The sequence below is a fragment of the Corvus cornix genome, chromosome Z, assembly GCF_000738735.6.
Source record: "Corvus cornix cornix isolate S_Up_H32 chromosome Z, ASM73873v5, whole genome shotgun sequence".
Classification (NCBI taxonomy): Eukaryota; Metazoa; Chordata; class Aves; order Passeriformes; family Corvidae; genus Corvus; species Corvus cornix.
In genome coordinates, this window is record NC_046357.1 from 32,188,055 (window position 1) to 32,201,615 (window position 13,561).

A 13,561-nucleotide genomic window follows, 5' to 3' on the forward strand; every position below is an offset into this window, starting at 1 on the left:
CCTTCTCAGTCTTTTCTTCTCCAGACTAAACAGGCCCAGCTCCTGCAGTTGTCTCCTCATAAAAGAGAAGCTCCAGATCCAAAGTCACCTCTGTGGCCTCCACTGGACCCTCTGCAGTAGCTCCTTGTCTTTCTTGGAGCCCAGAACTGGACACAGCACTCCAGATGTGGCCTCACCAGAGCTGAGTAGAGGGGCAGGATCACCTCATTCAGCTTGCTGGCACTGCTCTTCCTAATGCATCCCAGGATCCCATTGGCCCTCATGATCAGCTGAGTAAACAGAACATTAGGGCTGACTAGGAAAGAACAGAAAACCACAGAAAAATCATGATGTTGCTCCTCTATTTGGTACTACAGTCTTTTTGACTATAACCACTTCTGTCTGAAAGACTGTAGTAGAACAAGAGTAAGTGAGGTGTGCAGTGGGCTATAAGATGTCAAATAGGTGTAGATGGCTTCTGCCTGAGGAGTTGCTAAATTTGCTATATCTTCTCAGTTGGTCATTGCAATTGCTGACAGAGGTCTGGGAAGGCATAAATGAGTTTGAATAGATGAACAGAGTTTTGTATTTGAGTTAGAGTACTCCCTCTGCAATCTTCATAAGAAGAGAAATATGTACTGTTGTAGGCAACTACACTCTGGAGTTAGTTGCCATCACATGGTATGGTCCCAAGTAGATGCAGGTAAGAAGGAATACCCAAATTCAGAGGATAAGTACTTTGCTGACTATTAAAGTTGACAGTTGAGGTGCAGCCAGCCTTTAGCTCAGGGCATCCGTACATCCCTTGTCAGCCAAGGCCAGGAATGGGCAGTGGGGAAAATTTACTTATTGTCTCCTCTGTGTATTCATCTTGGAAGAAATTTTTTCCATGTGGGCTTCATTTTAGAAGAAAATTAGTATCTTCCAGCACTTCTGCCATCCCATCCCTATATTAGCATCTCAGTTGCCTGTGGATTCTTCAGAAATTACAAGAACTAAGAACCTAAAAATGTATAAACACACATTCAGAATTTATTTTTGCATCTATGGCATACGCATACGCTCTCCATTTTTAGACTTTTTTCCTGCTCTTAGGATTCAAGTGCGGCAGTTTGTTTCAAGATGTACAAGTAAGCTTAATAGTCTATTCTGAAACATAAAATCACATACTTACTAGTACCTAAAAATTAGTGTAGTTATTGATGTTCTCCTGAAAGCATGGATTTTCTAAAATGTACATAAATCATAAAATAACAAAAGACATGAATAAAATGTATGTTACATTTGGGAAAAATGCAACAGAAACTGATTTGAAGACATTTTTTCTGATGTCTTGCATTGATGTGTATTTGTAAAGATGCAAGACACACATGTATAGGTATATTTGTCCTCACTGTTATATGTCCCACTTTAAAAGAGAAAAATAAATATTCCTGGGCTTTGCATTTTGCATTTGAGATTTCTGATTGTTAACTGTCTTGTTTTGATTACTAACATGTTTAAGAGCTGCTGATTCACAGACAACTTACAAGACTTGTTTTTCCTGGAAGTCATCTGTGACTCTCTTCAGAACATCTTGTGCTAATTAGACTTTGAAGTGTCGGCTTGGTGGAAAACTTTTTTCTTAAGAACGCTTGCTTCTTAAGAAAAGCATCTGGTCTGCTAAAAAATGTAATTTTTTAGATTAATAATAAAGTGCAGTTAAATAATGGGGTTTCTTATGCTGACAAGCCCATTGATTTGCCAGTTCATTCTAAATGTATTTTAAGTACTTTTTACTGTAAAATATTTATTTGTGGATCAAAAGCCAGATGTACTTGGGCTTTAAATTATGTTTCTATTGTAGTGGCTTGTGAGTTTTGTGCATCAGTGATAATTCAAATGAAGATCATGCTATTGGAAGTTATGAATAAACACATAGCTAATACCATGACAAAAAAAACTTTAATGTGTTGTGAAACCAAGGAAGTTCAGAGGAGAAGACATTTAAGAAGGAAAAGAAATTTAAGAGGAAAAGAAATTTAGTAAGTAATTTGGGTGATTAGACTTATAGAATATTAGCTCTATTTTTACAGTGGCTCACTGTAAAAGGAAAAGTAAGAACCATTTTCTAGCCTTTTAGAATGCATTATTAGAGTCATACCTACTTGTTTTATGGTCACTGTAAGGAAGACCAATGATTGTAAGTTTGACTGCATACTCTTAATGTGATTCTGTTTGGGGTTTTTTTACTGTGGAGTTTTTGTTCCTGGGGGGAATGCTGACAGCAGCCTTTGTAACACAGATAGTGTATTTATGTTACAGGCAGCTGGCCATGAATGAGTAGGTAAAGCTAACAGACTTGTTCAGATACTTTACACTGGTTAAGTGTAACATCCCTGTCAGCTGAACTAGCACTTTTCAACAGAGAGGGTGTAGATGTGTGCCTCCTTTGAAAGAACAAGAAGGTTGGCGATTTGATGAGGGTGTTCATTAGCAAACAAGAATATTTATCATAGGTTGTAGAATGAAATGCCCATGTCTATGGGTAGCACTAACAGCAGGAGTAATAAACTACTGCTATCACTTGGGAAAAGTTCTACTTTTCTGAAGCAGCATGTATTTAATTTGAATATTTCCATGTTTGATAAGAAAGTGTAGTCCCTTATGTGGGTCTTCTTAGGCATAAAGTTAAGCTTTACTCTTTTAATTGATGTGGCATGTATTTTCTTCTGAATTAACTTGAGAAAAAGTTATCCACAGAGGGAAGTAATTTGAATGTATTGCATTTGACATATATTCAATCAAGATTTTTTTTTTGTTTCAAAACATAGGTTTTATTGATAAATAATTGGATCCTTCCTTATATTTTCAGTGAGATGAAGTTACTGATTTCTAGCCAACACTTTTCAAATACTAAGTGTTTTAATTTGAAACAGTGTGTTGAGGCTATGGGGTTCACTAGATGTATCTTAATCATAACAAGGGAGCAATTGTTCATTGATTTTTTTGTTTTGGGGGTTGGTTTTTTCTTTTTTTCTTTTTTTTTTTTAATGTGGATTTAACCTTGGAGCAGTTCCAGATGTGTTAATAAACTACAGGAAGCTGCAGTGAACATAAATATATTTAAAGAACGAATTCTGTCTCTTACTTAATACACAGACAACTAAGCAAGAGCAGCTGCTGAAGTCAGTTTCTTCTTCACTGCATGTGAAATTCATAATCAAAGACAAGACATGAAACTAGTTCACAGCTAGTAATTGGCTGATTTACACCCCATAGTTGCTGTTGAATGTGGCTGGCGCACACGAGGTTGACTTTGTTTAGTAGGGGAGAAGTCATAAAGCATTAATCGCTTTTGATGCTTTCAGAAATTTCTAGAATCAGTAATCTAAATCAATCTCAATGAAATTTAAATCTTGTGTTTTGTCTGCCAAATTTATAAAGCTCAAACATAATCAATTTTCTTCAAAGAATTCCAAGTAAGAAAATAATTTTTTATGATATATGAGGATATATATGAGCATTACGTGAGTATTATGTGATCAATATATGAGTATTATTGAAAATTTCTAATACTGCTGACTGCCTCTTTTGCAGAACAGGTATAAAACTTGAAACATTCATAATTCTTTGGGAGTAAACGGGGGGGCAGTCAGGATAGTGGACAGGAACTGGTAGTACTCATGTTGTTGTATGGAAAACCTGCCATTTTAGAGGTCAGAAGAAAGTTAGGGAACTACTTTTTCCTTCAGAAAACTAGAGATTATCATAGTTTTCTGTTAGTACTGAGCATCACCAGGAAGAGGGAAGTTTGGGAATTCCCTCTCTGTAGATTCCAGCAAGTAAGTTTTATCCAACTGAGAATAGCCATCAACACTGTCATGACTGAGCTCCAGATGGCAACTAAACACCACACAGCTCCTTGCTCTCTCCCCACACTGTGAAATGGGAGGAGAGAATTGCAAGGATAGAGTGAGATAAAAATAGTTTTGTAATTGAAATAAAAATAACAGTAATAATGATAGTAATAATAATGAAAAGGAAAATAACAGAGATAAGTAAAAGCTAAGAAAGACAAATGATGCTGCTAAAAACAATTGCTCATCAGCAACCAACCAAAGCCTGGCCAGTCCCTGAGCATCAGCCCCCTGGCAACTACCTCCCTAGTGTGTTTGCTGAGCACAGCGCTGCATGGTGTGGAATATCTTGCTCAGCTGGGGTCATCTGTGTTGGCCGTGCCCTCTCCCAGTGTCTTGCCCAGCCCCAGCTGTCCTGGTGGTGGGGTGGTGTGAGGAGGAGGAAAGGCCTTGAATCTGTGTAAGCACTGCTCAGCAACAGGGAGCACCTCCCTGTGTTATCCGCACTGTTTTTCACACAAACCCAAAACATAGTTCCTTACCAGCTACTGTGAAGGCAATTAACTCTATCACAGCCAAAACTGGCACAAGAAGAAAGGTATTTTGGAATGTTTTGCACTATAGTAAAGGATCACTCCCAGCACTTCAAAATGCAGTATTGGGTTTTGTCTTTGGCAAGAGTGATTTTTCTATTTTGTTGGAGCACTTCTTAAGTTTGCTGATGATGGCTGAAGTCAGGACCCTGATGTTCACTTCCGGTATTGTTACCAGCTGTACTACTTTGAACTCCAGCATTAAAAGTCTTTCTATCTTTTTCAGTTTGGTCATCAAATCTTAGAAGAACATGCATACAGTTGTGGAACTACAAGGCACAAAATGATTTTAGAAATATTCTTGTTTTTATTTCAGCCATTGGAGCATAACATTTTTGAAATAAAACATTACATTTCAGGGCATTTCTTCTCTTATTTTTATTCAAGTTCGTGTCGGTGATACCTACATTTAGCATAAGGTCTCATTTGAAGGACTACATTTTTTTTTTCCTTTTGCTTTTTTTTTTTGTATCCCAGATGGCTATTCCCTCTTTTGGAAACAATTAGTAAAAGTTGAAATAATCTGCCTTATTCAAATTTAATTTATCATTGTTTTGTTCAGTCCTGGACAACATTTTTTTGTCAAAAGTTCTGTGTCCAAAAGCTTTCAGCCAGTTCTTTTGAGGGCAACACTGCCAGAATAGTGATCGGGTTACTACTTGTGGGTGAGGTGTTGTGCTCACAGACTGACAAATACTTGGACTGTAAAAAGAATGACTTATCTTATTAACTTGGAATGATAATTATGACGAAATTTCAAATATTACTTCAAATATTCAAATCTCAAACATTTCAAACTTGACCTTTATGTGGAAATATCCAGCAAACATGCTGAACTGGAGGGCACCATTCAACTGAAAGGAAGTTCCTGGGAAGAAGGCCAAACACTTGAAACAGTGTTTTGGTTGCTTCAGATTTTCAAACGACATGTGATGACTATTGTCCCTGCTAAATGTGTTTGTGGTCTAAAACCCAAATTAAGCTGTGCATTCCTCAAGCTTTTACAGTTATAGACACTCTACTTTTAAAAGCTGAACTTGAACTCAAAACCCTACCACTGAAGCTTCTTTGGGTTTTTTGGAAACTAAGGTGTTATGTAGTAGAGGCATTATAGCCTCCACAAATATGTTTGACAGGCTGCAGTCTCCTTCTGGGACATCTGACTCTTCTAAACATTTTTAAAACCACTAACATGCTGAATGCTTTATCAGTACTTAGCAGTGATAAGTGTAGGGACACAGCTCTGTGCTTTGCACTCTTTTCTTCTAAGTCTGTCAGAGGAAGCACCTGTTCAAACTTGTGCTCTATTGTTGTAGACATCTATTTTCATTTACAGCAGTACTGACATTCATACATGTGTTCTATCACATCTCGTTAAGGTACTGAGCAGTGCTTTTAAGGAATGCATTTTCTATACATTGCAGTCCATGTAATCATTACTGTGAGGTAATATTACCACTGGTTGCAAAATGAGTAGGTAAACCTTTGTCATATCTGTTTATATACTAGGATGACTCTGACCACAACAAGACTGGGTTTCAGTCTTGTTTGGGTCTAATTATCCCATAATATGTAAAGTTAGTGATAACTAAAAATAATTGAATGTGGTGGTTGTATTTCCTAGGTATAGCATACCTGAGTGGAATGTGCAGTGAAAAACGAAAATGTATAATTGCAGAGGACAACGGTCTGAATCTCGCTTTTACAATTGCCCATGAAATGGGTCACAAGTAAGTATGTGGATATTAAATTCTAGTATTTGTTTGCACGTAATACTAGTACAATTTGACTAATCTGACTGTGTGCTTCAATTTTTTCTTTTTTCTGTAAGGAAGGGATTTAAATGAAATGAAAAATTTGGAAAATAGTGTTTCTGTTAATAATAATAATAATAATAATAATAATAATAATAATACCATGTATCTTTATATAGTATGTAGCTTAAGAAAATGTTTACAACTTGAAGTAATACAAAAATCTTTATAGCTACAAAATAAATAGATTAACTGGAAAGACTGCCATTGTGTAGAGGAAAAACAGGTACCCCAAGATGTTTTTTCTTCTCTGACTATGGTGTTGTGTAACAGACCCAACTCCAGCAATTGCTGCCAACAAACATTTTAATGAGATCATAAGTTGGAAGAATCCTTATTTAGTTTGGCTTTCTCAGGATAGATCCCATTAAAGTGTAGATAAGTCATTGGTCATTGCAATATTAATACTGTTTTTCTTCGCAGAAGAAGAGAAGGATGGCAAAATGAAGGTGAAGGAAACTGTCCTTCACAATTGGGCTGCATGTTTTAACTCATTCAGTGTCAAATATTTTAACCCAAAGTGAAAAATTCTCATTTTGCAATAATAAAAACTGTTAATAAAAGTTGATTTTCATTCTTGGCTTCACTACTTGTAAAGAAAAAGAAATAGAACATGCTTATAGAAATAGAACATGCCTATAGAACATTTCTAACTGAAACAAAAGGGAGGCATGTATTTAGCTGTCATTTTTGTCTGCAGTGTCTGTGCCGGGTAGCTGTGTTTTTGTATTATAATGTCAGTTTCAGAGAGACAACAGAGAGGGATGTTCTGCTAAATGTGTGGTTAGGTATCTTAGGACAAGCACTGAATTAAAAGTGACTTGGTTTAAATTAGGACAAAGCTTTCTGAGAATGGAGATCCTAGCATCTAATGTTGAAACATGAAGTTAGTTGAAAGAAAAAAACAGAATTTAAAATATTTCTATTGATTTTTTTTTCCCCTGGATGCAAAATAAGCAAATACAGAGCAATCATATAAAGATTGACACAAGTATAAGTTGCTGCATAAAATTGATCTTTCCTGTTTTTTCTTTTTTTTTTTTTCATTTTTGTAACTGCAGAAAGCAACTCCTGGTTAATGTAAGCCAGCCTGCTTGCATGATAGTTGCAATAAATGAAAGACTTTAAAAGGAATATTATTTGTGTTTTGTAGCTACATACCATTCTATTTCTATTTTTTGCTGTAGTGTTTGCTGGTATTAGTAGAGGGAATGGGTAGAGGAAGACTTATTTTCTGTTCCAAGTATAAGGGGAAAGAAACAATCACTGAATATGATCAAGTTCACTGGTGATATGATAAGTTCACTGGTGGAGTAAGTTAGAAAATTGTTTGAGACAAGTATGATAATAACAGATGTAAGTACTACTTTATGCCCAACACAGTAAAAATATTTTTAGAGAATAGAGACCTTAACAGCAGAATCACTGTATGTGAAAAGAGAGACATCTTGATCAACAAGAAATGTAACATTTTATGCTCCCTGAAAAATGCTGATACATTAAATTCTTGCAAAGCTACAAGTGGTGTGTTGATTGTGCAATAGCAAATTTGAGAATGTGGGTTACTGATCTCAAAAAGCTTATGTAGATGCACAGTTGTAAGGTTTTTGTCTTGCAGCAGACAATCAAACCTATCTTTGACATGCTAAGGTCTTCTAGATGCCAAGCAGCACATGAAACAAGGTAGACAGAGAAGCTCACTGGTGCTGTTAGCAATTCTTCCAAGGCTGCAGGACAGGCCAGGCTCTATAACCCCTGTTACATTTGTTTGTGAACTTGAAATATCTTCATGGCTTTGCATTGCTGTTGGACTTTGAAAGAGAAAGGATTTTGCAGGAACGTAAAACTTAAATGGCTAATACATAAATCCTGGGGGAAGAAAAGTTACAAGGCTACATATGAAATTTCAGAGCTTTCAAATCCTTTCATACTAATTCAAATAAACTCGGAAAAACAAATCATGATGGTATCCCAGCCATCATAGTCTCATAGTATTAATGGCATTTGGATGTCCTTAGAGACATCCTCACAATTCTCTGTGGGTAATGTAATAGATATTTTTAAAAAGTGGAAATAAAGAATAAATCAAACCTTGTGTCATTATGAAAGACAGGATGTTGATTGAACCACACATTTCTTCAAGAAATCTGAACTCATGAAGGCTAGTAACAAACCAGATAGTAAATAGAAGGACTACCACAAAAATCAAAGAATAGGTAGCCAGAGATATATGTGCAGCTGCTGGGGAAAAAAAAAAGAAAAAAAAAAGGGGATCCTCCAGTGTAAAAGATGCAGAGGCAGAAGGGCATTCACCTTAATCCCTGCTTCATTATGGAGTCAGAGTCCTTAGCTGTCACAAATGGAAATAGAGTGGTCTCGCACCAAAGAGTGTAAGGTGGTGTTTTAGAGACATTTGTTTTTTCTGCCTGTTTTTCTGACTGTCTCTGTTTACCAGCCAGGGCCTGGCAGTTGCAAAGAAGACACTAGAAGTAGCTGAACCTTTGTGAAGAGACAATATAAAAATATTTGAAGACAAACATTTGAATGTAGATCCTATTGGAAAGGACTTCAGCAGATTCAAACATATCTAGAGTATCTCTCACAGAGATTTGTCTTGCTCATTCTTAACTGCCTCAGAAACAGAGTTTAAATGCTCACCATACAGACCAGTCATAAATTGTTCTTCTTTCAACACATCATCTTTTCTATAAAATTTTCACTAACTCTTTTTGAATCTTGAAGTCATTTGTCTACTACCTTGTTTTTTTTGTGTGTAATGTCTTTAACCATTCTAGTTGCTCTTGTGAAGAGTCTAGTTTAGCAGCATGGAAGCAATAGCTTTCCCAAAGACTTTGCTTCTTGAAGGATAAAGAAAAAAAATTGTATTTTTTTCCCATCTGTACAACAAATATTATTCTTGCCCATAAGTTATCATACAAATAGATTCAAAACTTACACAATTTAGATGCTGTTGATTTTTGCTTTCTGAGAGCATATACAAACAAAGTTGTCATTGTATTAATGAATATAAAGTTCTGATGCTTAACCACCCTTTAATTGAAGAAATTTTTCCTGATATCCAGCCTGAACTCCCCTGGCACATCTTGAGGTCATGTCCTCTTGTCCTGTTGTTAGTTGCCTGGGAGAAGAGACCCTGATATTGTGTACTTGTGATACATGGATGTTTATTAAGCATTGTGTCGTTGGTTTTTTAGTTTTTCCAATTACAACAGAAATATTCTCAATGAAATACAAAGGCAGACTAAACCTGACTTTGCAATATGAAATGTCTTTGTTCTAGCCTTGTGTATCTGAATGGAGATGATATTTTAATTAAGTCAACAATTGATTTTTGAGCTCTGTCTGTGTAATCAGTCATTAAAAACTGTATTACCTTACATTAATTTTTCGTGGTTTAGTGGGCAAGTTCTTTAAAAGTTGATAATCTCTTGTTCTCCTGCATCCATATCAAAGTAGACTGTGTTCCACAGTCATACACTTAGGCTTCTTCAATCAGCTTAAGGTCTTACTGGGCACATGGGTGTATCATTCCAAACTTCAGTGGCCTGAAAATTGTACACCAAAATACACTTAAGATTACAGGTAACAGAAAAATAATGAAGTCTGTTACATACTTAGCATTTCTGTTTACTCTTACTCAAAACTTATCTGGTATTAAAAACCATGAAAAAGAAAATTAGTTTTGTTGGTCCAGTTCTAGTCACGGAAAGATCTTCACTTCACACATCACTGCAATGCCAGGCAGAAATAAAGCATCACAAGCCTTTTGCTGGTAGCAAGACAGCTGAAGAAAGAAACAGCTCAGGAAGAAATGAAGCACTGAGACAGGGAAGAAGCACTGCATCAGCATTTTAGTAACTTTGAAAGATATGGTGATTTTTTACTTGAAATTGAGATTAGTCAACCGTTTCTCTAGAAAGGTATTAAGAGTCGCATTTCTGCCAGGCTATACTGTTTCAGGATGGATTTGTGTTAGATTTTCCTTAGGATAACATTTGTAAACTAAACAGTTATTAACTGGGCAACATCCTACAAAGGCTTAATTGATAATCTAATACATTTAAAAGAGCTGTGAAAAAGTTGGCAAAAGATCAGTGTCAGTGGTTTTTTTTTATAAGAAAACTATTTTTTTTAGCTCTTCACCCAAGTATGTAATAGCTCAAGAATGTGGCATGGGTGTCATATTTGCCAGAAGCAAATGCTTTTCCTGTATTATATGATTTCTGTAAAAAACTTTCAGCAAGGGGCAATTTATATTTTCATGTTTTGATGCTGAATACATCTGTCACAGCAAAGCTTTAAATTATTTATATACTTCAGTCAAAGGACCGTGGCATCTTTGTCTAGATCCAGCATAATGGAGCATGGTGGTAGAAGTATTGGAGATACAGAGGAAAAAACAGCTGTTCAGCAAAAGCTGCAAAGTCAGCTGGACAGTAGCATCCAGTGTATGTTAGTATCCCTATACTAATACGCATGTGGTACTTTTACCCAATTAAGACTGAAAATGTAATCTGAATTGCCAACGTTGTGGAGAATGATTTATGATTCACAAAAGAGAAGTCATAATTGCAAATAGTTATATATTTTTAATTTTTCAGATCATCTAATTATTAACAAGAAGATTGTGATTTCCTTGTTCAGTAGATTTTCCTTTGAAGATAAACTCTTCAAAAGAAATAATGTTCTACCTTTTACCATCATAGTTTTTCTGTAGCTGGGTCAATTGCCTTTCACTTTCAGCTAAATAATTAATTTACAAGTTGAAATGTGTCTTATCCCATTTATTCAATGATCTGTGAAGCCCTCATATGTTTTAAAGGACATAGAAAAAAATCATACAACACTTACTATTTCACTAACTGGGATTTAAAAAAAACAACAAAAAAAATTTTAAAATTAAAAACCCCCAAACCAACATATAAAAAGCTTATAAAAACTGCAGCTAATTTGGTCTTTTTATATATTTTTCTCCATAAAAATGGCACTGTGACAAAACACTTCATTGAAAAAGTACAATAAAGGTACTGAGAAAATAGTATAGCTTCTGTCTCAGTGTCTCTTAGTCACATAAGGGGTGTTATTTTCATTTATCAAATACATCCTCATGATACTGCAAAATTTCAGATTAGAAAAATTGATGTAAGCTTTTAAACCTTGTAATTTCTGGGTCCACAGTTTAACAATTTTTGATCATTCTAGCATACTGTTGGACAAAATGATGACAAAAAAGAAAGCAGTGGAAATAATAAGGAAGATAACACTATTATTAATAATACTTTTAAAAGAAATTTTTATTTTCAAGGTAATATAATTTGTTATGTTTGTGATTTATTTCACAGAATGGAAAAAATATGTAGGACAAAAATTGTAGTTAATTTCCAAATACTGTGTAGTAATCACTTTTACTAAAACGAATTTTTAAACAGATCAGATGGCACCATGATCCCATCACACATCACAGATACAAACTGCCTACTGCATTCAGAGATTGACTTTCTCCTTCACAAAGGGAAAGTTTTCTAGTAATTTTCAGTCTCTCCTGAGCTTATACTAGTAGTATTATACTTGATCTGCAGTTTATGCTCATCGTTCCTTTGTTCTATATATGACTTGGAAGAAGTAGCTCTTTTAGTATTTGGGAATCTATTTATTATAGTGAATATTCTAGTGCTGGATCCTTGACCACTTGCTCTTGCACTTTTCTTAATCCATCTCTTGCTTTCTAATCTGTCTCACTGTTAGTGACTGGAAAAATCTGAGCAGTACTAGTTCTCTTTATTTAATTCTCTCATTTTTTGTTTACAGATAAGCCTAAAGTAATTCTCCACATCTATCTGAACTGACCTAATTAATTGCGCCCGTATCAAGTTTTTGTTACTATTTGATCTTTGTCCCTTCTTAGCCTGTTTCTGGTTTTAGCATCATTCTTGTTCAGCTGCACTACTTGCATTTTAAGTGTAATAGGATGGTGACAACCATCATCTGCCATTTGCAAAGCAAAAATAAAATAATGAATAAATAATAAAAAGCTTTCACCTGGAAGCATATGGGGTCACTGAGCAAATTCATGTTGTCATGAAAGTAGCACATGTCAAATAATTTTGATGTCCTACAGTGAGGAGAAATATAAAATAGCAACGCAGACCTAGTTCTTCCAAGAAGGTGTGTGCATAACCTTATTTAGCTTATTTAAATATAGAATAATGACTGAGGATCCTCTGTTGAGGCTTAAAAGAGCTTTGATTTTGTAATACTTCACTATGATAAGGTCAAGTTAAATTATAATACTTCGTACTTGTTCAGTATGTTGACACTGGGAATGCATTTTGAATGCAAAAATATAACCTATTCCCTAAAATGACACGAGAGATGCTCTTGTCTGATTCCAGCTGTACACATATAATTGCAGTAGTTAATTGCAAAAGAATTGTTTTTTAACTGAAATATTGAACTAATAGTTTTCTTCTACATTCAGTGGCCTGAGTTCTTAATTCTGATTTCCAAACACAGAGAATTTAATGATGTTTCTTTCTTTGTACTATTCCTAGTTACTTACTAAAGATTTAGGAAAAATGATTCCAACTTTATACATGATATCACTAAAACCATAAATAATCTTCTAAAGAATTTTTAGAGGGTTTTTAAACAAAAAATATTTTTTTCAGTGGACTTGGCTGATACTGTTAGTGGAGTTTATTGGACCAAGGCTCTTTGCCAAAATAATTTTAAATTGAGATTATTAAAATATAGTTTAATTGCATAGTGTGAATTTAAATGTTGCTAATATTTTACTTAGGGAAGGCATTCTATAGAATGCTTCCTACTTGTGTATTTTATCTGCTATATACAGCCCTTAACCAGAGTGGGTAGAGCATTTTTATGTAACACTGAATAAATAACACTTCTGTTCTTAAAAATATATTTTATTTCTATATATAGACATGGTGTACTGGTTAAAGTACAGCACTGTCTTCTTTGTTAATTGTGTTTTTTCAGGCTATTACAAAGTTACCCTGTAATCCCAAACTCCTTTGTCTTCTTCCCACATGCACATCGTGTTGCTTTACTCTTGTATGAGGTTGAATGATCACAGCTGTGGGAGAGAGGAGAGGGGGCAATGTGCTAAATGCACAGTACATTCTATAGGAAGAGGCAGAACAGCACCTTACACAGACACAGTTTCTGTGGTACCTTTGTATTAGTGAAAGGATATAGTTGTCATGGGCAGCAAGGGAGGCTAGAAAACACCATGACCACCACTGCAAGCATTGAATATTGTTATATCCTTGATCGTTAATGGAGAAGTAGGTAC

General features: G+C 35.2%; 1 protein-coding gene across 1 annotated transcript in view; it reads left to right on the forward strand.

The window, feature by feature from the left end:
- ADAMTS19 (ADAM metallopeptidase with thrombospondin type 1 motif 19) overlaps positions 1-13,561 on the forward strand; it is a 137,967-nt gene that overhangs the window by 64,102 nt on the left and 60,304 nt on the right. Inside the window, 1 exon segment of the mRNA XM_039567410.1 lies at positions 6,036-6,141. Within this exon segment, the coding sequence (XP_039423344.1) occupies positions 6,036-6,141 (106 nt within the window).